This window comes from Strongylocentrotus purpuratus, unplaced genomic scaffold, assembly GCF_000002235.5.
Source record: "Strongylocentrotus purpuratus isolate Spur 01 unplaced genomic scaffold, Spur_5.0 spur5_scaffold_11, whole genome shotgun sequence".
Taxonomy (NCBI): domain Eukaryota; kingdom Metazoa; phylum Echinodermata; class Echinoidea; order Camarodonta; family Strongylocentrotidae; genus Strongylocentrotus; species Strongylocentrotus purpuratus.
In genome coordinates this window covers 31,392,072-31,419,222 of record NW_022145596.1, presented here as the reverse complement: position 1 = coordinate 31,419,222, position 27,151 = coordinate 31,392,072, and the positions used below count along the sequence as shown (strand labels likewise).

General features: G+C 37.1%; 2 protein-coding genes across 2 annotated transcripts; one reads left to right on the top strand and one right to left on the bottom strand.

Moving 5' to 3' along the window:
- Nucleotides 1–854: 854 nt before the first annotated feature.
- On the bottom strand, nucleotides 855–14,220 carry LOC100890751 (probable phosphoglycerate kinase). Its single transcript, XM_011668183.2, has 12 exons — nucleotides 14,047–14,220; nucleotides 10,185–10,235; nucleotides 9,373–9,525; nucleotides 8,207–8,351; nucleotides 7,672–7,775; nucleotides 6,537–6,656; nucleotides 5,853–5,967; nucleotides 4,752–4,931; nucleotides 4,198–4,274; nucleotides 3,257–3,357; nucleotides 2,359–2,457; nucleotides 855–1,054 (listed from the first exon to the last, which is right to left on the bottom strand). The coding sequence occupies exons 1-12, from the start codon at nucleotides 14,109–14,111 to the stop codon at nucleotides 1,014–1,016; spliced, it is 1,251 nt and encodes a 416-aa protein (XP_011666485.2). The 5' UTR covers nucleotides 14,112–14,220; the 3' UTR covers nucleotides 855–1,013.
- A 461-nt stretch (nucleotides 14,221–14,681) lies between these two features.
- Nucleotides 14,682–18,976, top strand: LOC100890832 (solute carrier family 25 member 43). Its single transcript, XM_003729995.3, has 4 exons — nucleotides 14,682–15,366; nucleotides 16,737–16,909; nucleotides 17,660–17,794; nucleotides 18,503–18,976. The coding sequence occupies exons 1-4, from the start codon at nucleotides 14,844–14,846 to the stop codon at nucleotides 18,671–18,673; spliced, it is 1,002 nt and encodes a 333-aa protein (XP_003730043.3). The 5' UTR covers nucleotides 14,682–14,843; the 3' UTR covers nucleotides 18,674–18,976.
- The last annotated feature ends 8,175 nt before the right edge of the window (nucleotides 18,977–27,151 follow it).

Here is a 27,151-nt window from a genome sequence, read left to right as displayed (position 1 = left end):
AGTGACTTTAGAGGTCTATTAAATGTAGCTATCAAAAGTCCATTTAATAGTCTAGAATATACACATATCATTTTCCATTGCATGGATAACTTTGGAGATAAATATTAGAATTGTCTTGATTATTTTTTTTTAAACACAAAGTCACATAAGTTTTAAAAAAACTTACAAAACTAGATTATATCTATTAAAGTTTGCTTTACTATTTTTTTTTCAGTACAGAGTACTGCTCGACTAATCACTACCGGTATACAGAAACAAACTGACGGGCTGCATGCCACATGAAGATATTGCAACCACTCTCAGACACTGTGAGAAAAGTGAGAGTCATATGACTTAACTATTTCTTTACAATATTACTAAGAATATGAAGTAAACAAACATTACATGAGTGTAGGCACTCCCATTCGCCCCCAACCCTTCTTGTCAATAATCCTTTCTTTGACTGCTCAAAAAGAAATGAATTAAGCCATTCACTGCTTGATTCTTTCATTCCTATAGGCTTTTATACAGAAGCAACCCAGTCACCATAGGTAATGGGGTAAGATGATATCTCACAGAAATCCTGGCAGTGCTGAGTTTGAAATGAAAAATATCAAAGAACCCGTCGCCTTGGTTGAGAATGGGACAAGGTCAGCCACGAGGTTGGGGCAAAGGTGGGGGCTGCTCTAAAAATAATTGTTTTAATTGCCTTGCATTGCATCAGGTAGATACAATACATGATGGATGGATTGATAGATACAGTCAAACCTGTCTATAGCAACCACCCAAGGGAAACACAAAAAGAGGCCTTTGTAGACAGGTGGTCTTTGTAGACAGGTTCATTTAGTACATGATTCAATGAGAATTCGTTTTCAAGGGAAACAACAAATATGGCCTTTGTAGACAGGTGGTCACTAAAGCAGGTTTAACTGTAGTACATGATTATACATCCCACTCCTGCCACTTATAATATGACCGCTCAAGCCTACAGGATTGGGTCACAGCACACTGCTGGGGATGGGTGATCTGGGTAGTCACGCGTTGGTCAAAGCATCAATACCGGGTAGTACCTTGCCTGTATGAAAAGACGCAGCAAAGAAATCATTAAAATTGTGAGACAATGTACAAACAGAAAGCAAAATATAGAATAATCATAATGATTAAAACATTTAAAGAGAAGGTTGAGTTCTGGGAAGAGGTGAAAAATAATTTGTGAGCATTACTCACTCTTATTATGCAAGTGTGGAAGAACATCAGTTAAGACATGTTCCCTGAAAAGCATGGCTCTTCAAATGCCTTCATATTCTAAATATGCATGTAACATCGTAAAAATCGGGGGGCCGGCTTTTTACGCCACATGTTCGTGTAGTCCCATATACATCTTTCTGTGCAAGTGTTTGTAACTACCAAGACTTGGCCAAATTTCTTATCATTTTGATGATTCCAGAACCTTGCAGTACACACAAATTCTTATATGCTAGATGATCAACCTTTTCTGGTCGGTTCCACACCGTTTCTTTCACAATGCAATCGCATGACCAGAACTCAACTTCATCTTTAAAGGAATGTAAAATTGTACACTATTAGAATAATAATTATTCCTGGATCACATATTTATATAATATTGACTGGCTTTAAGAGCAATACGAGACCATTACATTTGAGTAATAAAATCATCTGATTCAAAGACAAGGGCAATGTGGTAACGCCAAGAGTAAAATTGTCACAGATTACCTCTTAAATGAGCCAGTGAATAATACTGTTATCATTTATCCACTTTTTATGATACTAAACATAACTTTTATCAGATTAAAATTCCCAGAAGTGAGACAAAGAATATTATGCTCTCATACTGCCCATGGTACAACAGTATGCTAATCTATGCACAATAGAAGTTATACACTGTGTCCAAGAAAAAACGTGATTATAACACTAGATTGCCCTCAATTTAATAAACTGGATTGCCCTCTTTTTACTTGGGCAACATGATTTAAATCTAGCAATATAGTCTCATATCCCCCTTAAAGCCAGCAAATACTCTATCATCACTTCAGTATTCTTAAGTATTAGGGATGAGAAAGAGAAATTCCCCAAAAGAAGGAAGATTAAATTGGGGTCTGGGTAAACTTTAGAATGTATTTATGTAAAAGGACACGTTTTCCTTGCATTTAAATTCTAAATTTGAGAAATATTTGTCACCCCATCTTGCTTAAAGGTTCAGATGAGAGAAAAATAATGTTAGATTTACAATTAATGATAATCTGAAAGTTAAATTTTGATTTCTATTTGTTTACTCCCCGTCTTGAAATCTCGTGGATCGGCGGAGGAATCTCATCCCTGAAATAACCAGTATAATACATAATATGACGTAAAACGTACCTTCCAAGAGCTCTAAACTGGCTCCACCTCCAGTACTGACATGACTGACAAGGTCCTCAGTTTTATACTTCGCTGCACACGTTGCTGTATCACCTCCACCTGTCATAAGACAGTGACAAATTTATCCATCAAATATATGCTAGTTAGATCTCCATTTTAAACAGGTTACAATAATTCTTGCGTTGTATATTTGTATTAATCAATTTCATGCCACAGATTTCTTTTTCTAAATGTAACAAATATAATGTAGAGATGGAATTTGAAGCCTTTCCCTGCTTTAATGTATAAAGACATCCAATAAATTCAATGCATAACCTTGTTGATTCAAAATCTGACATAACTTAACATATATATTATACAAATTAACACTACACCAAATTATTTTCCGTGAACTCACAGTACGAATTCCGATAATTTGTAATGTGAGGGCAAAACAAATCATTAATGTGAACAAATTAATTGAAAAGGGAGAGGGGGAGTGTACGTTACCCACAATCCTATAGTCACATGTCAACAGCTTTTCTTGATATTTTCTCTCCAAATACATGTGGTAGGGTTTGGGAAAGGGTTAAGTCTTCACACCTAAGTTATGTCAATGACCTCCTTTTTGTATCGGATCCAGGGCTACCCCCATGGACATAATATTATTAGCAGGGCGCAACACTGATTTTTTTTAAAGGGATCCAGATTTAACTTTTTAGAATTTATACGCATGAGCCCTATATAAAAGTTTGGGAATTCTGGTGGTCCAGACTTAGTTTTTGGGTGCCCATGTGTCCCAGGAGCCCGGTAGTGTTGAGCAAAGTCCTATCATTAGAATCCACTAGCTTCTAAATAAATCAGACTCATAGGTCAAAGAGAAATCAATCAATTTTGTAATATTCAATGAGTAGCTCACCTATGATGGTTGTTGTTCCTTTCTTAGTAGCTTCGACTACAGCATTCATGACAGACTTGGTTCCAGCACTAAACTTCTCAAACTCAAACACACCCACAGGTCTACGGTAGACAATAGAGGAAGGACAAGATAAGATTAATGTGATGGACTCCTGCCATCTTGAACCTCATCAGATATAAAATATATCTCAATGTCTTGTGATTTCGCAAATGCCAAAATTGATTCATTCTTCATCATAATGCCACTTATTAATTCACTATGAATACACTGTGCAAAATACAATGTCACTTCTGTACAATGATCACTAATATCACAGAAATTGTAGAATCCTTTTAAGACTATTTTCATTTCACTGATAGAAATTTGTTTAAATAAATGTAATAGAAAATATATCAAATTGATATATTGGGGAAAATAGGACATTAGGTATTGCAAAAGACTATGCGAACAGGGATACATGTATTTCTAAATCAAACTTAGGAAACGTGACATGCTATAATTATGTCTGGCATATTTACAACTTCCATTTTGGAGCAATTCACTCTATGTGAGTTAATACATTTGTAGCTCCAACCAGACAAAAATAGTCGTTTGTGTTAATGTGTTCAGTTGGAAAAAATGTAATAAGCCTATGGCAGAGAACCGATGGGAGCATGGGAAAATTTCAATGGCAGATCGGTCAAACTTACTTTAGACTACTGATAGTTTCTTGAAAGACCATTGGTTACTTTTATACCCATAACATTCTTGACTAATTTTGCATGGATTCATAATGAATAGATCCCAAAAGCAACAAGTCAACGCAAAGCGTAGCATCCCCTCGCAGGGTACAAATGGCCTATACAGTATGTCAGAACAAGTTACCTCCATTAGACTATACTATTATATTTCTAGGCAAGGAAGTTGACCAAATTTTCACTTATAAAAGCAATAAGACTCACCCATTCCACACAATCAACTTGGCCCTGGCAACTGCCTGGTTGAAGAACTCTACACTCTTTGGCCCACAGTCCAGACCCTTTGATACAAACAGAAAATCATATATCATATTTTAGAGTCGATGCTTACATTTTCCCCTTTCTTAACAGATGATATATCAAACAAACAGACGTTCCTTGTCTAATACATGTAGTATACATCAATATTGAAGCCATCTGCTCTGTTCCCGTTTTTCTCCCTCGCCAGTCTGTTTACCTATCCCCATTCCTCTATACTTCTTTCCCTCTCTCTCTCTCCCTCCATCTCCCCTTTCTCTCTCTCTTTCTCTCTCTCTCTCTCTCTCTCTCTCTTCATCTCTCCCTCTTTTGTCCCCCATTGACTTTCAACTTTTACCATCTTCCTAATTTGTGTAATTTCTTCAGCCCAATTCCACCATAAAACCACCAAAAAGTTGCTCTATGCGATTATAATTAGAGCTCAAAGATGCGGTTGGTCACCATGGTCACATTTAATTTAAGTCTTTGTATTTCCTTTCAAGATCAGACTATCATCTTACCATCCAACCATCAGGGATGCCAGAAGAGACGGTAGCTGTTCCTACGGCAGCATCATCTGCAAACTTATCACCGGTTACAAAGTCTTCTGGTAGATGAATTTTGACACCTTTCTTCTCAGCCTTCTCCATCAACTTGGCGACTATTTTGGATCCCTCCTCATCAAACAGAGAGTTGCCAATCTGGAATTAACAATGACAATGGTCATAAATTATTCAGTTATTTCTGTGGTTCATATCAAACCTATGAATCATACTTCACCATGGCACAAATTTTAGTTGTGCATATCTTCATAAACAATACTGCCATATTAGATTATTATTTTCTCATGATTGAAATAGCTTTCAAAATCAAACTAAGACTAATTTCAAGGCTGTGTTCTTATTATCATGTAATATGACATTGAAATGTTGTCTTACAGCTACAAAGGTGATGCATGATTTGGCCAATGAAACAGCCTATAGATTTTTGTTTTCCTTTTTTAAATCTTAAAGACTATGTTCTTTTTCATCAAAAAAACCCCCAAAATACTGTTAGGTGTTTTTTTGTATTATTTGTTCTTTTCTTTTAACTTCTAATTTTGTATACAAAAGAATATGTTAATAACATATCCATTCATATCACGCAGTTACTATACGAATATACTCTACTGCACTTAAATAATACAAAGTATCACATTGTCCCGTCTGTAACTGAGCTGCCATGATAAGGCGCTAAAGCATTCAAGGAATTTCTTTGTACCGGGTACCATTCACTTCACCTGGGTGGAGAGTGGCAAATGTAGATTACTGTCTGACCAAAGACATTAGTGCCACTGCAGGACTCCAACCTCAAACCATGTGATCCACAGTCTGGCGAGGTATCCACTAGACAACGACACCTCTACATTAGATTCCCATCCTTTCTCCCTAATAGGAGAGCAAATCTGAAGTCGAAGCTGGATTTGTGGATTCTGCACTACAAATAGAAAGCAACTTAACAAATCTTAAAAGGTGGAGATGACAGGTCAATTGATTGTTAACAAACATAAAGAAAGTCATCTTTTTTGCTGGTGGATTTTTTGGAAAATTAAAGTGTCACATCATTTTAAATAATCCCTTTACCTTCATACCCTGTAGTGTCTTGAGGAAGGTGAAAGCCATCCCACCTACTATCGCCATCTCATCCACCTTGTCTAGCAGATTCTCAATCAGTTGGATCTTATCCTTGACCTTGGCTCTGCAGATATAAAGAAGAGAACATCATCTATGATCATCATCTCCTGCACTTTGACTAGGAGATTCCCAATCCATAGTATCTTATCACTAACTTTGGATCTAAGGATAACCAATTACAAAGAAGAATTTGTATAATTCACAACCTATGATCATCATCTCCTGCTCTTTGACTAGGAGATTCCCTATCCATAGTATCTTATCACTAACTTTGGATCTTAAGGATACACAATTACAAAGATGGAGAGTTGATATTATTTGTAACATATGATCATTATCTCCTGCGCATTGATTAGGACATCACAATTCATGGTAACTTATCACTATTAACTTTGGATTTTAAGGATACACAATTACAAAGAAGAAGAGTTGATATTATTATCTGCCCATGCAAATGGTAACCCCTAAAAGTTACTGTTTTTTTAACGCAAATATCTACATTGGGTTCTGGCAATTTATTCCTATATCAAGTTACGATATGCCATCTTTCCACTTCAAAGTAATAGCAGTACCCTACTCATGCTGTTGAATGGCTAATTAGTTACATCATGAAACCTGTGGAAGTCCACTTACCCTCCAAGAATGGCCAAGAATGGTTTCTCTGGGCAATCCAGAGCCTTGGCAAAATAGTTCAGCTCCTTCTCCATTAAGAATCCTGCTGCACGCTGGTTTAGATTCACACCCACCATAGAACTATCATCAAGAAAAAAACACAAAACGATTTCATCAGCACATCAATATCTAACACAACTGAAAGACAGAATATATTGTTATAATGTAAAGGGACAATTTTTTCTATTGGAATTGGAATTTTTAAAATATTTGGAGCTCCCTTGTGATGGTTTTCATATGGTTTTCACAATGGTTTTCATATTCATTACGTTAAATCAGAGGTTCTGGGATAAAATTCAAGCTTTCCTAACAGGGTTCTATGTCAAATGTAATTGTTCTAACTGTTTAAAGTGCAGAAAGTACTATAGCAGAGACTTTAAAATTTGCTTTGAAAGTATGAAAAATTAAAATCATTTACCGGTAGAGAATTCGTGAGACTGTAAAGCTACATAGAGATTTCTTACCGGTGAGCATGTAACCCACTGCAGCTCTACTGAAATGTGACTTAGAACAATATTCTGCTATATCTTGTATTATAGTTCAGTCTAAGTACATTCCATTAGCATATCATTTAGAATAGGAATCCTACACACACAAAGATATACTATGGTATCTGCTCTCAACATTACTTATCCAGATTTCTCCTATACCCCTTTCGTGACAGATCGACAGTCATTCCACATTTTGTGGTTAGACTCTATCCATTTTGATTCAGAGCCCAAACGATTCTACCAGACGCACAAGTTGAAAGGAAAAAATTTCTGCACAAAACTGGGTCAATGTTTGTTGCATGACCACATCGAGTTTGATGTCAGTAATTCTAAAAAGGAAAATATGATTTAAAATCCTCCAAGTGGCAACACATTGAGAGTTTTAAACCATTGCTTTTTTATTTAAATTTGATGTGTTCTTTTAATAACTTTGTCACAAAGTTTCTACAGACATATATCGTTTTCAAAGACTTTACACTTCATTAGAACAATGTTCTAATAATAAAAGAAACATAATTGTTGCCAATTTAAAGAACAAAATGTGACCAACTTTGCCCTTAGAACATTCCTGTCCTGGAAGGGATATATCCCTATCTCCTACATACCTGTGACCCCTATGTGCTGTACCAAATGCATCATTAACATAGATGTCTCCTAGCTTAGAGAGTGAAGCTCTGAATGCTGCAACTGCCTCAGGACTAGCTTTCACCTGTTCATCATAGGGTCAATATACAAACAGAGAATATATATAAAATGAATTTGAAAGCTGATATCTCATTAAGTGATTTTGAATATTAGCAGTCATTTTCCAGCAAAGGGCATAAAATTCTTTCTGAATGTGTATGTCTATGCTGCATTAGCAAATCAAGACTATCTGAGATAGTTTCTAGTACTTTGGCCGCCAAGATATGCAATCTATCATTTCTCATGTGACCATATTCAGACCAATCGTGTTGCAAGATTCTTGGTGTGTGGGATATAATAGATACATGTTTCATTTGCTTAAAACCAGAAGGGTTTTCAATTGCAAATTTTTTCTATTGCAAATGCTTTCCTTTTCGGTCTCAGCAAATGACACTATCATTCAACTTGGTGATGGAGTTGGACAATTTGAAACTAGATAAGAGAAGAAATAGTAACCTTCTGGCCAGACTCATCGACACCTTTGCCCTCTTCCTCGATGTGGAAACGGAGATTCTCCAAGAGGATGACTGTCCCTGGGGCGGGGTCAGCACAAGCAGCTTCTACATCTGCTCCTACACAGTCCGAAAGGAACTTCACCTCCCTGGAAATATACAGTATCATATTCAATTACATGATACTCACTTTTAGTCACTTTAGGAAACTACAGATTGTTCTAAAGTCATCTGATTACTAAATGGATTTTCTCCAAGCGCAAAGATTTCTGATTCGTGATAATAGTGAAGTCATTTATTTCTTCAGAAAATCTTGGTGAATCCTGAAAATACTTGATATCAGAAGGCTAGTACCTTAAAAATAAATTGCAAATTTGTTACACAATCAATGAATTATCAAATATATGGGTTTTGAAATATACGAAGCATAGACTGAATATTTGATTTGTGACAGGGTTTAGCATAATAATAATAATTCTGCTTTCATATACCGGTAGTGCTTAATACATCTATGTCTCTAAGCACTTTACGAATATACTATTACCCCGGTCTTGGATTCAATACTTGCCCACACATACTGTGTGCATAATCTCTACTCCCTGGGCTGCATTCCAGCCAGGCGTTACCTGATGCATACCAGGTTTAACATTCAGCAAAAGACAAGTTAATATTTATTTAATATGAAAGACTTGCAAGTTGCAATAGTTAAAGGGGAATCAAGTTCTAAGAGCAAATACTTTAATAGAAAGCAGAAAAATCATAGAAACACACTAGTAAAAGTTTTAAAAGAAATCAGATAAAAAGTAAGGAAATTATGAATTTTTTGAAAAAATTTCTAATCTGAATCACTATTAATATGGCAATTTCAAATTGGCTAAATCATTATTGTAGAGCGCTTAGAGACTTCTGACAAAGTAAGTGTTAGGCGCTATATAAGCACTGTAATTATTATTATTATCCATGAGGTCACTCTGACATTTGTTTTGACAACACACAAAATGAACAAAATTGGATTTTGCTAAAATTTTCTGATCAGTGATATTTCTCTCATTTTTTGTCCGGCTGCTATCAAAGCTAACTTAATATCGGATTTAACTTCCCCTTTACATACTTTAATATTCCTTATTATTCATTCTACCACTGGGCCTTGTGAAGAAGTAACATACTCACTTGTTCAAGAGTTTCTGTAGCTCCTCTGCTGCTGGTTTGAGGGAGAACTTGTCCTGTCGCCTGCCATCAGGTCTCCCTAGATGGCTCATAAGTACAAGAGACTTGGCACCATGCTCCAAGATATACTTGATACTTAAAAGAGCAGCGGCAATCCTGAGAGTAAAATTCATCCAAAATAATAGATACATGAACAAAAAACATCATCACATTCACAATATCTAAATTTATATTGCAATCTTTTTATCTTTTAAATCTTTGTCAACCACACTTCCTCTATAAAATACATGTCTTCATCCTTTCAGTGACAGAGGACATCATATTCACCTCGATCTACATCATCTTCGTCCTTTCTCATTACCAAATTACAGAATGAAGAAAGTCGCTTCCATTAGAAAAATACATTGACATTATTATCCCACTTTATAATATTTTTGTAGTATAATTCTCTATTGGTTTTTATCTGACACATCTTTATGCCTTACAGATCTAGTACAGCTTTCAAATTGGAATGAAAATAGAAAAATAAAAACAGGGCAATTTTAACTATTTTAAAATAATGTTTTCCTCTCCTACAAGGTTGAATAAAACTGAAAACATTCATTACAATGCAAAGAGATGTGCACATAAATAAAACAATAATGGATCGATGTGAGAACTTAGAGACTAATACAAGTAATAGAGAGGCTCACAGAGGAAATCCTGAAGTTCCTGAACATTAAAATGCAATGCACTACTTCTAGTATTACTATAGAAGGGGGAAAAAAGATAATCTATCAACATCAATATTGCTGATGATCATTGCAAACACTTACCTCTGGTTATTGGTAATCTTCCCATCTTTTAGTGGAACATTGAAATCCACTCTGAAAATTAGAAATTAAATAAAAACTAGCTTTAGACAATCAATATCAATATGATATAAATGAAGTTTGCACTAGTTACCGGTATGTAATGTAGTTTGGGCAAATGATACTGCATTTCATTTAGTACTCACTGCAGAGCAAAATCTCTAAAGGCCTCCAGTGTCATCACAACATTTAGTTCTGCATCCTCTATTAGAAGATTTCACCTCTGAGCTCTGCTTACCTACATGACATTTTTACTTCTTGCATTTGAATCTTACCTCAGTCTCTGCTCTCTAGGGGCGTGTTCATGCTTCACTTTTTCTGGCCAGAATCAGGCATCTGTTACGCGTTTAGTTTAAAACACGGTTGCGTCTTAGCTCACTTTTGTAGAATCACCGAAAAACGGCGATCACGATCGCCGATCGTAAACTCACAAAAAGATGCGTTTACAATTTGTAAACGCGTTTAAATGGAGTCAACGCACTGACCTCTAGTGGGTCTACGTAGCATGCACAGTGAAGGTTTGCGAATCCAGCTGGAAGACCAATTAGGGCCAAACATGGAGAATTGCCTTGAGGAGCCAGAGAAGTTAGCATGAACAGTACACCGTGGAACTGCGATCACGATGAGCGTTTACGATGAGCGTTTCAGATCGCTCATTCTACCTTCAAAATCAAGCATGAACGCAGCCTAGCATATATACTCTGAGCCATATATGTTTGTAGTTATGGATTATGGAATATTGGCTGTACAATTAACACAGCACAGAATGAGCAGTCTGTGCAAGCTCGGAAGGAGATCGAGCATTAAAAAACAAAATTGGTTTTAAAAACATAACAATTAGCAGACTGATTTTTCTGTCTTATAACCTTGCTAAATTTAGATATGCTATAAACAAGTCAATATACTACAAATTACACTACACTAACTAGACAGAAATAACCGTCTAGTATGGGTCATTCGTTAATCAAACGGACATTTGTCAACATTCTCAGAGGTGGTCAGAGGAGCCAGATGTAATCTCAGCAGAACAGCCGTCAATATCAGAGGCTGAAGCTTTCGGTCTATACACTAACTTATTACTATAAATAGTAGTAGTACAGTTGGAAGATGATTAATCATTAAAGGGAAATCCAGCCCAAATCAGTAGGGGTCCGAGAATGAGGATCGTCTTCGTAAGCGCGGACAGACGCGTCCTGAAAAATAAGGATTGTAAGCATTTTTTGCGGAAGATTTTTATTTCCGAACCATGAGTTGGCAATGCGAAAAACGGATTCCGCGATGATGCTCCTTGATGCATTTCACATTGACTTTGTACAGAAACTTTCATGTTATGAGCGATAAATCCTCCGGAAGACAGACACCCATAAAAGTAGACGGTGAACTGGGGGAATTTTATTACGCGGAATCCATTTTTTACATAGCCAGCGCGCAGATTAGGAATCCTACACCCACAGCTGCACAGAGAGCCGAAGAAAAAAAATGTGGACGATCCTTATTTTTTAGATGCGTTTTGTCCAGACCAGCACCCCTATTGCACTGTCAATAGACAACTACTAGATCTAGGCCTACTCTAAAAGAAAGCAGAAATATCAGAGAAGCAAACTAGCTGATGAAAGTTTCAATATTATGATGAAATCTGACTACGTACCGGTAAATTATAAGAAAGTTATGAATGTTTGAAAGTTGTAATCACTATATGTATGGGAACTTCAAATTGGCTGAAGTGGTAATAATAGCAATGTGATGTAGGTTTAGTGCCGGACTACTTTCTCATCTGTTCCAAAATGACTGAAATTTAAATTTTCCCCAATTAATGGCTTAGCTCAGGTAGTCAGGATGGTTTATTCTTTTTAGAATTATAGGACCTAGTAAAACCTTCTTGGTAAAACAGAAATTCATTATATTTTTATACACTGCAAATGGAAGTTATTTATCCACATCACGCCACAATCCACTGACCAAACGTAACTACCAATTTGAGATTCAGACTTTGATTACCAGTAGTGCCTCAAAGGCTATAAGTCCAGATCAAGTCCCGAATCAAGCCTTGAAGTTAGCAGCAGATGAAATTGCTCCTGTATCTATTTCAGCAATCACTCGACCTGGGTGACCTCCCGGAGGATTGGAGGAAAGCAAACATCACACGCATCTACAAGAAAGGGCCCACAACAAATCCAGCGAATTACCATCCGGTCTCTTTAACGTGTGTTTGCTGTAAGCTCCTGGAACATATCATTGATTCGAATCTTATGACCCATTTATCAAAATGGGACATACTCTCTGACAACCAGCATGCTTTCAGAAAGGCAAGATCTTGTGAAACCCAGCTCATCTTGACAACTCATGATCTTACAAAGAGTATTGATACTGGACTGACAACGGATGTAGCTATACTGGATATTTTTAAGGCCTTCGATGAGATGCCGCATCATAGCCTTCTCACTAAACTGGACTTCTACGGGATTAGATCCAAAACCAAAAAGTTAATATCATCCTTCCTTACTAAGAGATCCCAGAGGGTCATGATTAACGGCGAGTGTTCTGACTGGGTTCCCGTCCTTAGTGGGACTCCACAGGGTACGGTCCTCGGGCCTCATCTCTTTCTCCTTCATATCAATGATATTGATAATGGTGTGAAGAGTACTATCAGACTCTATGCGGATGATTGCTTAATGTATAACACCATAAGATCACCCAAAGATGAGGAAATACTGCAAACGGATCTTAACACCTTGGTCAACTGGGCCAATACCTGGGGAATGACTTTCAACCCGAGCAAATGCACAACTATGCGAGTCACAAGGAGCAGGAAACCAAACAGAACATCCTACCAGATGATGGGAGTCAATCTCGAAGAAACCACACACACCAGATACTTGGGTATAATCATACAAAATGATATGAGATGGAACAAGCAGGTTGAAAATTCAAGAAGTAAGGCCATGAAAGTAGTCAACTTCTTGAAAAGGAACTTCTATCAATCTTCAACAAAAACAAAGGAGAAGCTGTATTCTATGCTGGTTAAACCTCATCTTAACTATGCTTCTTCAGCCTGGGATCCATATAAGAGCACCAACATCAGCAACATTGAGAGAGTCCAGAATGCAGCAGCTAGATTCGTCAAAAACACTTATACAAGATATTCAAGTGTCACTGATTTGAAGGACTCAATGGGTTGGATCCCCCTCCAGGAGGAAAGACGGAAGTCTCGTATCACCTGCTTGTACAAAATGATTCACGACTTGATGGACATCAACTACAAGAATTACATCTCACCCAAGGTAGAACGAACAAGACGGGGCCATGACCAACAATTCTATATCAACAAAGTCAGGACGGACGCATACGCTTACTCATTCTTCCCAAGGACAGTTAAGGACTGGAACAGTCTTTCTCCCTCAATTGTAGCCCAACCTTCCTTAAATACTTTGAAATCTGTGCTTAAAACAAACTTAAAACCAGCACCTTAAGTTGGTGGCCGCACACGACGACACACATCCAGTTTAAACACCTTTAAGGCGTCTTTTGGAGGAATCCTACCAAGTACCAAGTACCAAGATCGCGATCTCATCATGATCATAATTTCATTATTTCAAACATTCATAACTTCCTGTCCAATTCATTTAAAACTTTTGCTAGAGTCTATTAAGTTTCTGTTATTTTTTTGCTTTCATTCAAATCAACATAATTATGATTACGACAACAGTCTGTACTCTTTATCATGTTTATCATGTTATTATTACAAGGAAGGGTTGGAATCTTTGAAGTTGGATTGCCATTTAAACACTTTAAATTAATTAAGTTCACTGAAAAGTCTGAAGTTTACCTCATAATAACTCTTTTCCCACTTATATCTGTTGCAGCTAACTTCATCTTCTTGAGTCCCGACATGATTGAACTTGTGTTGAGTTAATTTCTAGTAGATCTAGATGTCAGTATTCAGACAATTTCCACTTCTCTTCGACGATCAGAGCTGAGTTTGCCTACGTGCACAATCCTCGATCCAGGCCAGCCAGGTCAATTCAATCGCTTGTAATTTAATTGTGCGTTCGCAACTTCGCGTGCATGCTGCGTTGGCTCACATGCAACACATGTACCGGTACCTGGCCGGGTCAAAGATTTTGAGCGGCACGGCGCGAGTGGACTACCCGAGAGCTTGGGGCAGATCTTGGTCAGGATCCGTGCTCTGCAGCGCAGAGGGACGGATCGGAGCTATCAGGCTGAAGTCGAAAGGATTGGATATCAGCGTTGCCAAGTTAAAAGGAGAGTCTAAATTACTTTTCAAAATCATATTTTATTTATAATAAATTTCTAATAAAACTTACTTTTTATATCAAATTATCTAGCACTTTATATTTTGAGGGAATATTTGAAATTAAAAACCGAGCAAATATTTACTAATTCTCAAAAGAACACTTTTTAACATGTTGTAAATTGCATATGCTCAATTTTAGTGAGCTAACGTCAGTTCATGAAGTTGCTAGCTAGGAATCCATAATAAAATAAGTAAAACTAAAAGGGAGTGTGAAAATGGCAATTTACAGGAGTTATCTGAGATGAAAATATTTCCTATCAATCCACTAATACTTTGCGGATCAGAATAGGGCATTTATTCTAATCAAGATGGTCAGAGGAGGAAGAGATAACCGACTAACTTACGCACAAAATTTATCATGTGGAGCCGCCGCTGGACTTGTCAGCCGCACACTAACTTCACCGCTCGATGTAGTGAAAATACGGATGCAAGTTGGGACCAAAGAAACGCTTCAGCAAGGTTCCCTACGTAGTTTTGGCAACATTTATACAGCACATGGTGTCAGAGCATTTTGGAAAGGAAATCTTATCGGTTGTTTACGCTTGAGTCCATTCACTGCCGTCCAGTTTTTGGCGTTTTCTCGGTGCAAGGCTTTGCTAGCAGACGACACAGGTCGGCTAACGGCAGCCAGAGCGATGATGGCCGGGGCTCTCGGCGGCATGGCTGCGACCATAGTCACATACCCCACGGACATGGTGAAGACACGCTTGATCGTGCAGCCGACTGCACCAACAAGAAAGAGATACAGGGGCATCATTCATGCATTTAAACTCATTTTAAAAGAAGAGGGATTGCTGGCATTCTACAAAGGAATGCTTACTTCATTGCTAGGCAAGTTTATGTAATTGATCAGACAGAACTCATTCAAAAATGATCTCATAATATGATGCAGTTTGTTATGAAATCAAGAAAAGAGGGAAAGTGGTTTCAACTCTTTGTCCCATCATTTAGCTTTTGGCTCAGCTCCTTGACTTTGTCTATATGATGAGGAAATGTTACTATTTTTTTATTTGACATGCCATTATAATGCAATTTTCTGTTTTGTTTTGTTTTTCTTTCTTTTAAATGCATCAATTTTTAATTTCGGGCCGGGCCCAGAGGATCGTGTTAATTATTGAATTCTAAAGTGGCAATTTTATCACATTTTATTAAATATGAAAAAAAATAATTTGACACCTCTTCATTTTGCAATATGCAGGTCTGGCCTGCTTAATAGTTAGATTTTTTAGAAGCACTTTCAAATTGTTATTTTGAATTGAGTCAAACTCAATCTACTTTTGCACTTTTCATGAATTCAAAGACCGAAAAAAATTTGTCTATTTTATTTTTGTTCAGAGATATGTCTTATGTTCACCTTTCTAACCCCACAGTCCCCACCAAATTTATTGATGAGGAGGAAAGCCCCCAAAATCAAAAGATGTTGAAGTGAACTAAGAAACAAGGAAAGAGAGAGAGAGAGAGAGAGAGAGAGAGAGAGACACACACACACACACACTGGCTGACTGAGATATTTTAGCATTAAAGATGAAGTTGATTTCTGGTCATGCGATTGCAAAAGAAAGAAACGGTGTGGAATCGACCAGAAAAGGTTGATCATCTAGCATATAAGAATTTGTGTGTATTGCAAGGTTCTGGAATCATCAAAATGATAAGAAATTTGGCCAAGTCTTGGTAAAGTTACGAACACTGTACACAGAAAGATGTATAATGGACTACACGAGCACGTGGCGTAAAAATCCTACCCTGGAGTTTTACGATGTTACATGACATATTTAGAATATGAAGGCATTTGAAGAGCCATGCTTTTCAGGGAACATGTATTATCTGATGTTCTTCCACACTTGCATAATAAGAATGATAACGCTCACAAATTATTTTTCACCTCTTCCCAGAACTCAACCTTCTTTTTAAGGGGTATTTTCTTTTTCTTCTCTCTAAATCAAAGGGCTTTTTTTTTTCATTTGTGTTGATTTTCTGATGAGAACTATACTTGTCATTTTCTATATCATTTTTTTAAAACTGAAAACAATTGATAAATATTTGTTAATGACAACTCTATTTTATGTCCAAAAAAAAATCACTCATCTCACACTTTTATTAAGAGATGTAAATGTTGTACAGTACAAGATACCAAATTTTTATTGTGATTTTTTCATTACGCAACTAAGATATAGCATTACTGTTTCCTCTTTCTTTTTCAGGCTCCATCCCATTCTCTGCTGGAACCTTTGCAGCATATGAGCTTTTGGACATGGCTTGGACCAAACCTCGCTACATGTTAACTCCAGTGGAGAACTTTATCAATGGTTGCCTGGCTGGAGCCATAGCTCAAACCATCTCGTATCCATTTGACACAATCAGGAAAAAGCTCCAGGTATATAACAGGCACAAAACTTCACAAAAGAAATGCAATTCTTCTTCTATAAGATACATTTCAATTGAGCTATGTAACAAGCAGCTACATATCTCTATGAGTTTGATGCATGCTTATAATTGTGTTTAATATCCTGTGATGTGCATGTACGCACATGTTACCAGTCCACATGACTGCTACTTTTATCTAAAATGAAAGATTTATGGCCTTGCTGCATTCTAGGGTGTGATGTGGGCAAACTCAAATTTTTAGCAGGTTGCAAGCAGGAAGGTTGCAAGTACACACTGACTTACAATTATGTTACCCTTGTCAGAGAAAATTTACCCTCAGTAATACTGGCACAAAGCAGGGCCCCACACTAACTCTCATTATTTAGGAGGTTTGGATTTAACAGTTTGGTGTTACTGTTTATGAGCCCTTATGTTACGATTTTGAAATTTATGAGATCTGGATATAGGTTTGTACACCAGTGTGTCTCGGCTCCTCTAATCTTAGTGTCGATCCCTGACCAATATCCTGCCATGTACAGGAAGACTAGTACATGATGTATTCTTCAACATCTCTCATCCTATCATTTTGGTTAATAAAACAAAAAATAACCAGATGAATTGAGTCAAGAATCCTAGCTAGAAATATGCAAATTCACAAAGTAAATTGCTGTAGGCTAACCTGCATGTGATATCTTTTGTGATATAGATAATAATAGTGATTGTCTTTTTTTAAATTATTATACATTTGGATGTTTTTTAGGCTCAGAGTCGAGTAATGAAGGATGGTGGAGGAGTGGACATCAAGTTCCAGGGCATGGTCTCAGGCTTCAAGAAGACTGTGGCTCAGTATGGCTGGAAGGGACTTTGGAGAGGCAATCTACCTAATCTATGCAAGGTGAAATTATACCACATTTTATTAAAAGTAATATTAAATAACACATGGTATTTATATAATAATAATAATAATAATAATAGGCATTTGTATAGCGCCGTCTATCTAGACAATGCTGTTCCGAGGCGCACAAGGAAATAGAAATAATGAGAAAGTTTGGACGAGAAAGTTTGGATGAGTGTTATAGTGCCAAGTACATGTATTCTTAAAAAAGATAAGATTTCAGCTTGGATTTAAACATAATGCAGTTTTGACATGCATTTTGAAGCACTTTTCAATTAAGAAAATAATAAAAGAAAAATTATAGAAGACTTTCATCAGCATGGTTTTAATAATGGTTTGAAAGTTCCTCTCATCCAAAAGTAAAAATTACCGATAACAGTTTGATGTCTTGAGTTCAGATGGGGTTAAATATCAGCTGTCCGACATATACGATGCAGTAATTGCCAGAACAACTACTGGCAATCAAAAAATGGGCAGCTAACTTCAGTCTGCCGATTCGCATCTGAGGAAGATGTATTAGACTGTAGTCATAAAAAGTGTTACAGGTAACTTTTACTTTTGACATCTCAGCCATACATTATAACTTTTAGCTGTGGGTGATCACTTTATGATGGGAACTGCTTTGCACAGTAGGCGTGGTCGGAAAGAATGATGCACAATCACATGGTGCCTTTTGACCAATGAGATTACGTTCATTCTTCATTGCAGATTGCTCCATATGCTGGTTTCATGTTCATGACCTATGAAACATGCAAGAAGGTATTCCTATACGAGAACGGGTTCTCAATATCACCTTACGATGACACCCCCATCAGTGGAGTGGATCAGTCCTTGAAACCAGATGAACTCCGGATGTGGAAGGAGAGACATAGTTCATGATGGTCCGTCTCTATTGGAATTTTTCCATCACTACTTTTATGGGTTTCTATATCAGTGCTAATGTAGCCTATATAAGGCAAGTCAGAATCTTGATAAGTTATTGTGACATTGAATTATATACTGAAAGGATAATTATTAATCCAGGATTTTAAATCTTAACGTCTCTATAGATGCAGAATTAAGAAACTCTGTACTTATGTTAAAAGAGCTGCCTGATTTTGTGGAGTTTCCTTGACCCTCTTTCAGATGCTATCTATTCAATCCAAAGTTGCGCAATTTTTTTTTTTTTTCATTTACTCTGGAAATAATGGCGCTGAATGATATTGGTAAATAACTACTTTTTAAATAGTATTTGACCTACCAACTTTCTGAGCTGCGCATTCAAATAGTTAGAGGTTTCCTGATGGAGGCAGATAAACCTTAAACCTTAGTTATTGTAAGTCGGCAGATGGCAACATTGATCTCTTATCATAGAAGTTTTTAAAGCTATGATTGTTGTAAAACAATGTTCACAATGTTTCTCTCGTTTAAATTGTTCTTTATTTCATGCCGTTTCCCCCTGTGCAATCAGTGTCAATGTATTTCAGTTGTAGATTGATGATCGTGTATGTTACTGTTACATATTCTGCTCTTGGGCGATTCCATGCAACGTGTTCATAGCTGTAAGACATTAAGGTGTATCACATTTATCCATTTATTTTATTCCTTAATGAAAAATCTCTTGATATGATAAAATTGATAACGACTTATTGACTAATGCTTCCTGGGAGAAATTTCACATTTTTGGCTTACACCCAGTAAATAAAGATTGCGTCCTTGATCTGTAATTATGAATAAGTGAATAAGTGAGAACCACCATAGTACATGATATCATTCATACTAATGTACAGTGTATGATGACGATGTTGGACAACGTCTAATTTACTCTAATATTGACTGGCATTTCAGCTTCCTACGAAAAGTAATTAGACATTGGTTTTAAGTGAGGAAGTGCGAAGCTGCTGCCATAGCAGCATTATGTGGTGAAATTGAGAGCATTTTGGATTTAAATGTTGGGGTTCCCAAGCTTTCCATAACTATATATTTGTATTCTGTAAATTCCCTCGTATGCACCTTGCATCGTTGTACATGTAGATATATCTATATGTAGGACTAGTTCCATGTCAAATGGACACATTTTGTGCAGCAATATGCACTAGTAGTGGTCACTGATGGCTATTAACATTTGAATTAATATCTATGCCTTCTTTCTGATTTTCCATTGCTGCTCTTTCTTTCTGTGTTCATAAAACGTATGAAGTCTGCATTTGTGGTGATATGTGCTGTAGAATTACGGTTTCTTATCACCATTGGTAGTATTGTTATAATAATTCTTGTTAATAAACATGTGAATGGTATATCGATCCAGACATTGTTTGTTCATTCTTGATACCTCACTATTCTATTATACTTCACACATTTCATCATGAAGACGTCAGTGTAGAACTGGAAATACTATGTTTGTATCTTAACTTAAATGTAGGAAACATTCTTTGGCATATCATTCAAAAGCTGATCAGATTTTAAGTTCATTTATAAACTAGTAATAAAAATGATGATGATGATGATAATCATAATATTTGAAGTCTCGGTTAATTGGGTAGATTATATTAATAAATAAATCTGTTAGAGCATGTGGTAGGCCGATTGTAACCATTATTTTTAATGCAAATCTCAATTTATAATGGTACTTGAATTATATGAAATATGAGTGACTTTATAACGATGGCCTTCAACAATCTTGTTCAGCTTCTTCCAATAAATGTTTTTGCTATCATTTTCAGAGTTTGTTATCAACAAATGATATATCATGATAAGTTTACAAAAATGTTTGTTGGCCCGGTTGATTCGACTTGATATGTTGTTAATATCCTGTGATATATAACATAAACATTGTAAACTGATATCAGCTTTGTTAAAAGGAGAATATATTTGTTAAGTGATTTATGAATTAAATCAAATTTTTATCATGAAACAAATGTCTTGAAATTAATTCTTGTTTAACTGATCAGGAAGTGCTTATGTGGTTGTGAATGATCTATTTCCACTATATTATATCAGTCATACAATGAATAAGTTTAATTTAAAGTCCTGACTCTATCTAGGCTTGTAATATTCTCAGTTTGTGCGGGCAAGCACTGAATCCAATGACCGGGGTAAAAGTATATTTGTAAAGCGCTTAGAGACATTTGTATTAAGCACTATATAAAAATCAAATATTATTATTATTATTAGTTTAGAAGGGTAATATTATTGTAACTAAGTTATTTTATGTCAAGATCTTGTCATGGCTATGTCTTTGATTGTCATTTTGTCCCTCCCATTGTGTCCCATTTTACTTTTTACCATTTTACTTTTTACCGTAATTATTAGTGCATCATACTGCAATATATAAGAAATTTATGTCCCTTTCTCTGTTCCACATTTCACATTTAAACAGGTTAATAGAATGCTGGGAATGGGAAGAGTTACATACTTGTATGTTCATTCATGGGGGATTAAGCCATATGATAAGTACAGAAACTAAAGTGTTTCCACTAATTCCCAGGGACAATGGAATATAGCAAAGGCTTTAATACCAGTAACACTAACACACACGTCTTTATAGCAAAGACAAGATGAATGAAATTTCACTGGTTTATTTCAATTTATTGCAAGTGTTGGCATGACATGAACAGTTACTTTCCCCCAAACCAAAAACAACAAAAAATCTTTTTATCACTTAATATCAGCTATCATATTTCATATGGCACGACATATGTATATACTCTTTGATGCATAAGTCTTTGTAAAGTGCCTCATATAGGACCCCGTTGGAAATAAGCCTTTTCCGGCTTTCATGGGTTATCCTGTCAATGTATCTTCTCGTTCCATTTGCTTTATGTATGCATTCAATGTACTATACTTGACGAATAAAATCAATCAATCAATCAATACAATTCATGTCATTCACCTGATAAGAATAACAATATTTCAATAAACAGAATCCAAACTGCATACATTACAGGGACGGATCCAGAGGGGGGGGGGGGGGGGGGGGGGGGTGGGGGGGGGGGGGGGGGGGGGGGGGGGGGGGGGGGGCACAGGGGCACGTGCCCCCCCCCCCCCGGCCAAAAAAAAAGGTTAAAATCAGCCATAAATTCGCCAAAAATGCACTGAAAAACAAGAACGTGCCCCCCCCCCCTGCCCGCAAAATTCTATAAAAATTTGTATTTAAAAAAAAAAAAAAAAAAAAAAAAAAAAAAATACAAATTGCAGACCTAAAGACATTACCTTACCCCCCAACGGATCAAAATGTCAAATTTACAAATGTCGTGACCCCCCCCCCCCCAAAAAAAAAGTGTCTCCTTACCTCCTTACCTCGTCCCCCCCCCCCCCCCCCATGTGCCCCGGGAAGAAATTCTTGGATCCGCCCTTGCATTAGTTGCTGCCAGGTATGACAGATATTATGTCTTGACCTACCTAGCAACACTTAATATATGCAGTTTGCATTCTGACTATTGAAATACTATTATTCTTATCAGGTGAATGAAATAATTTATATTGAGGCACTTCACAAAGATTTATGTATAATATTTGGTTACATTACGAATATGGCCTATTGTATTTCAAAAGTCAGAATCGGAATTGCAAACATTATGGCTTGTCTTATTTAACAACACGTATTGTATGCAATTCGCGTTCTGACCATTTAAATACAATTATTCGTAACAGGTGGAAACAAAACTTATTATTTGTAACGACTAACGAGGCACTGGACAAAGATTTGTGCACTGAATTTGATTATATTACTCAAATGGGAATTCTTGTAGATTAATAGACAAAAATACAATAAACCACGTACTAAGGTTATTTTGGGGCCGAGGTTTCCTTAAAAGTTCATTGACACGTTATCAAAATAAACCACCTCAATTTACCGCGTGATATGTGAACTTATGATAACTCTGGTTTTATGTCAGGGTATCACTCATATTCGCCATAGCATGTTATTTATTTATTTATATTTAAATTCTTTTATGTGTACTATTAGGTAGTTCTAGACAATATCCCTGTCTACTAAATATTTGATTACATTTCGAACAAAGGTTTATCTTTACAACATAAGCTTGCAAGATGATTGTCTGACGTAGCATCAACTAATGTATGCAAAGTGGATTCCGCCTATATATGCCATTTTATGCATAGCAGGTATTAAAATGAAATGGTAACTAAGGTTCAGGAGAGATTGAAATACATTTAGTAAACGGGTCTATTTTAGCAACAGTTAATTGGACACCCTCTCTCCACGGAGGAGGCCTTTGTATCTGTCCAAATCGCGTTCCAGACAAGGCATGAGATGAGAAGTATGAATTAGGACGGAAGTTTGCACTCTAAACCCTACCAACCCGCGCACGCACTCGCACACACAATGACAAGTCCCACAATGTCACCTCTCGCAGCTCACCTAATAGGCAATTAATCATCCGTTACATATCGTCATCTCATTAATAGACAACACTTTCATAGCCAGGCAACCATGGATATATTAATCATAATATATACGCATGTCTTATAAACGAATTAGTAAATGGGTGTATTTTAAAATAGACCCTTTTACTAATAAGTTTATAATTAGCAACAGTGCATTGGGCGATTTTCTTCACGAGTTGTCATTTTGTTCTGCAATGACCTTTGTCTTCTCATACTGCAACTGTGAACTGGCTTATTTAGGAAAGGATCTGTTTGTTTCTTTCTTTCTTTCTTTTTCATTTTCAGATTAGGTCCTTACTGCTCAATCGAGGGATATATGCCTATACATATTCAGGTTATATTCATCAAATAGGTTTTACTTTCAAATGTAAACTCATGTGACACTAGGCATTGCATAATATCGGTGAGAGTGTGAGACATTTCATCAGAATCCTTAATATAGGATATCAAGGACGTAGTGGTATATCGATAAAATTTTCATTCACTGAACATCAGGAAGTTTTTTGTTTGTTTTGTTTGTGAGTAAGGATATTGTCATAACGAGGTTCGATTATATATATTTATATATACAGGGGCGTCTCCAAAGGGGTGTGGGGCGTGCGACACCCCCTCCCACCTGTCAGGATATTGTCGGTAAAATTGCGCTGCCGTCGGGGAAAAAAAAGAAAAGGGGGAGGGGAAAGAGAGAGGGAAAGGGAAAGAAAAGGAAAAAAGAAAAGGAAAAGAAAAGAAAGGAAAGAAAGGAAAAGAAAGGAAAGAAAAGAGAAGAAAGAAAGAGAGGGAGGAGAGGAAAGAAAGGAAAAGAAAGAAAAGAAAGAAAAGGAAAAGAGAAGAAAAAGAGAAAGGGAAACTAAAGAAACGGAGGATGAAAGAGAGGGGAGGTAAGAGCCTAAGCGAGGAGGAATGGGAGTAAAAGAGAGAGAGGGGGTTGTTGGGTGGAGTCGTCTCGTCGAGGGAGCAAGAAAGACATGGGTAAATATGTTGCTGTGTCGGGTCAGCTGTGTCGGTATTCTTGCTCGATCCTCGTGTACTATATCCAATGCAGAAGTTTGAAGTCGGTGAGATGGATTGTCGGTCGGCCGACAAGTTGTTTTCCCTACGGAGTGTGACTTTTTATCCGCTGCGCACGACTTCGAGAGTGACTACAACCACTGGCGTACCTGAGGGGGGCAAGGGGGGCAGAGTGCCCCCCTGACGGGCTGCAGGGAAAAAAGAAAAAGGGGAAGGGGAAAGGAAAAAAGGGGGAAAGAGAAGAAAAAAAGGAAAGAAAAGAAAGGAAAGGAAAGGGGGAAAAAAGGAAAAGGGGAAAGAAAAAAAGAAAAAAAAGAAAGAAAGAGAAAATAGGAAAAGGAAAGAAAAAAGGAAAAAGAAGAGAAAAGGAAGAAATAGGGAAAAGAAAGGAGAGAAAAAAATGGGGAAATTAAAAAAAAAGACCATGACCGTACGCACCGGGAAGGGGGGCAGTTGACCCCAGACATTTTGAAACGTACAGTGTTTTCCTGAAAATGTTTAACAAAGCTCACAAGTAGTGAAGACCTATACCAAATCATTCAATTCTATGTTTGAAAATGCAAAGGTACCCTCATGACCAGTTCGGTCGCTCGAACTCCCTTCACTCCTTTCGCTTTTGAGTTTCTTCGAAAACTTTTTACGCATCTCTCCCCCTCCCCCACCAGGAAAATATTCCGCATACGGCCTCTGAAAAAGACAAATGAAAATAGGAAAATATAAGTGATATAACAAATTCGACACTCTTCGCTAGCGCATAGCTGCTTGCTAGCCTATTTTGTATTAATTGTTTTCACTTGCTCGTCCCCCTGAAGAAAAAAAGGATTAGCATTGCCTAGAATACAATCGTGCCTACCCCGACTGGCCCCGACCTGCAACCATGGCAACAATAACACCCAATTTATGTACCAAATGTTACTAAAAGAGACTAAGTCATTTTTTTTCTCTCTCGCTACGCTCGCTCGCGAATAAATGGAATAGACATTGCTTTGAAAACAATTGTGCCCACCCTTGACCTGCAACAATATCATTAAAAATGGAAGTGTTTTTTCGCCCTCTCGCCAAAAAGGAATTGATTTCGCGTTAACCGCCATTGCGCCCATCCCGACCTGCACCAATAAAAACAAGTTTATGTATTAATTTCTATTAAAAGAGAATTTTTTTTTTGCTTGCTCGCTATGCTCGCTCGCCAAAATGGAATTGACGCCCCCTTGCCTGTAACAATAATCCCAGTAAATAAGTACCAAACGTTTTTTAAGAGATATTGTTTCCTTGCTCTTCAGAATTGATGTATTTATTGATTTTAGTGATAGATATATGAGTTGATTTTGTTTTTACCCTCTCTTGTTACGCTTTCTTTACAATTAACATCGCTAACATGCTCGCCCCAACCTACAACAAATTACCAGTTAATAATTACGTACCAAACGTTATTAAAAGAAAATTTGGTTTGCTCTCTAGCTACGCTCCCTCGCCAAAATGGAATTAACATCACCTTAAACATGATTGTGTAAGCCCCGACGTGCAACAAAAAACCTGAAAATTATGTACCAATCATCATTAAATTTGTTTTACTCGCTCGCTACGCTCGCTCGCCAAAATAGGAGTAACATTCGCTTTTACTATAAATCACGCTTGTGCCGCCCCGACCAAGTTTATGTACCATGTTCTCACTAAAAGAGAAGTGATTTTTTTTCGCTCGCTCGCCGAAGTGGAATTATGTTTACATTACTAACAAATGTGCCCGCCACTGACCTGCTACAATATCATTAAAAAGTGAAATGTGGGGGGGGGGGGTTGCCTGCCCGCCAAAATGGGATTGACAACTCGATTGTACCCACTCCCGACCTGCAACAATGAAACAAAGTTTATGTACCAATTCATTGAGGACAATTGAACCAAGTTTAATTGGCAATTATTAAAAAAGAAGCGATTTTTTTTTCTTGCCCGCTACTCTCGCTCGCCAAAATGAAATTAATAATTATGTACCAAACGTTATTCAAAGAGGTTTTGGTGTGCTCTCTCGCGAAAACGGAATTAACACCACTTTATACATGATTGTGTAAGCCCTGACCTGCAACCAAAAAAATGAAATTTATGAACCAATTATCATTACACAAATTTTGCTCGCTCGCTACCCTCGCTCGCCAAAATAGAAATAACATCGTTTTTAATAATCACGTCCCTGACATGGAACAATGAACCAAGTTCATGTACCATGTTCGCTCGCTCACTACGCTCGCTAGCTCGTGGAATTATGTGCCCACCACTGACCTGCTACAATATCATTAAAAAGAGAAATGTAGGGGGGTTTGCCTGCCCGCCAATATGAGATTGACATTGCCTGAAACACGATTGTGCCCGCCCCCGACCTGGAACAATGAAACAAATTTGATAGCAATTCATTAAGAGAAATTGTATTTTCGCTCGCTAGCTAAAATGGGTATAAAATCACCCTAAACACAATATTGTTCCCGCACCCGGCATGGGACAATTGAACCAATTATTAAAAAGAAGGGAATTTTTTTCTTGCTCGCTACGCTCGCTTGCAAAAAATGAAATTAATGTCGCTAACAAACGAATGTGCCCACCCCGACTTGCGACAATACCGGTTTATATACCAAACGTTACTTAAAGATATTTTTTGCCCGCTCGCTCACCAGAAGTGAAAACTAACATCGCCTTTTTTTTCTCGATCGCTTGCCCCTCCTGATGGAGTACCCCAGGTACGCCACTGACTACAACTACAATACTTGTATTTTCTCGAAGTTTCACTTTCCTATAACATCAGCTAAAGAAATCAGAGGTTTAAAATTTTCGGGAAAACTAAATTCAAACAAGGATTAAGAGTCAACAACGGTACGACGATTCGTCTTCCTTTCTCTACATTTTTGATGAAACGCCAAAAATTCCGCGCTTTGCGCGGGAGAGGGGAAAACTTCATTTAGACGAGTCGAGAAC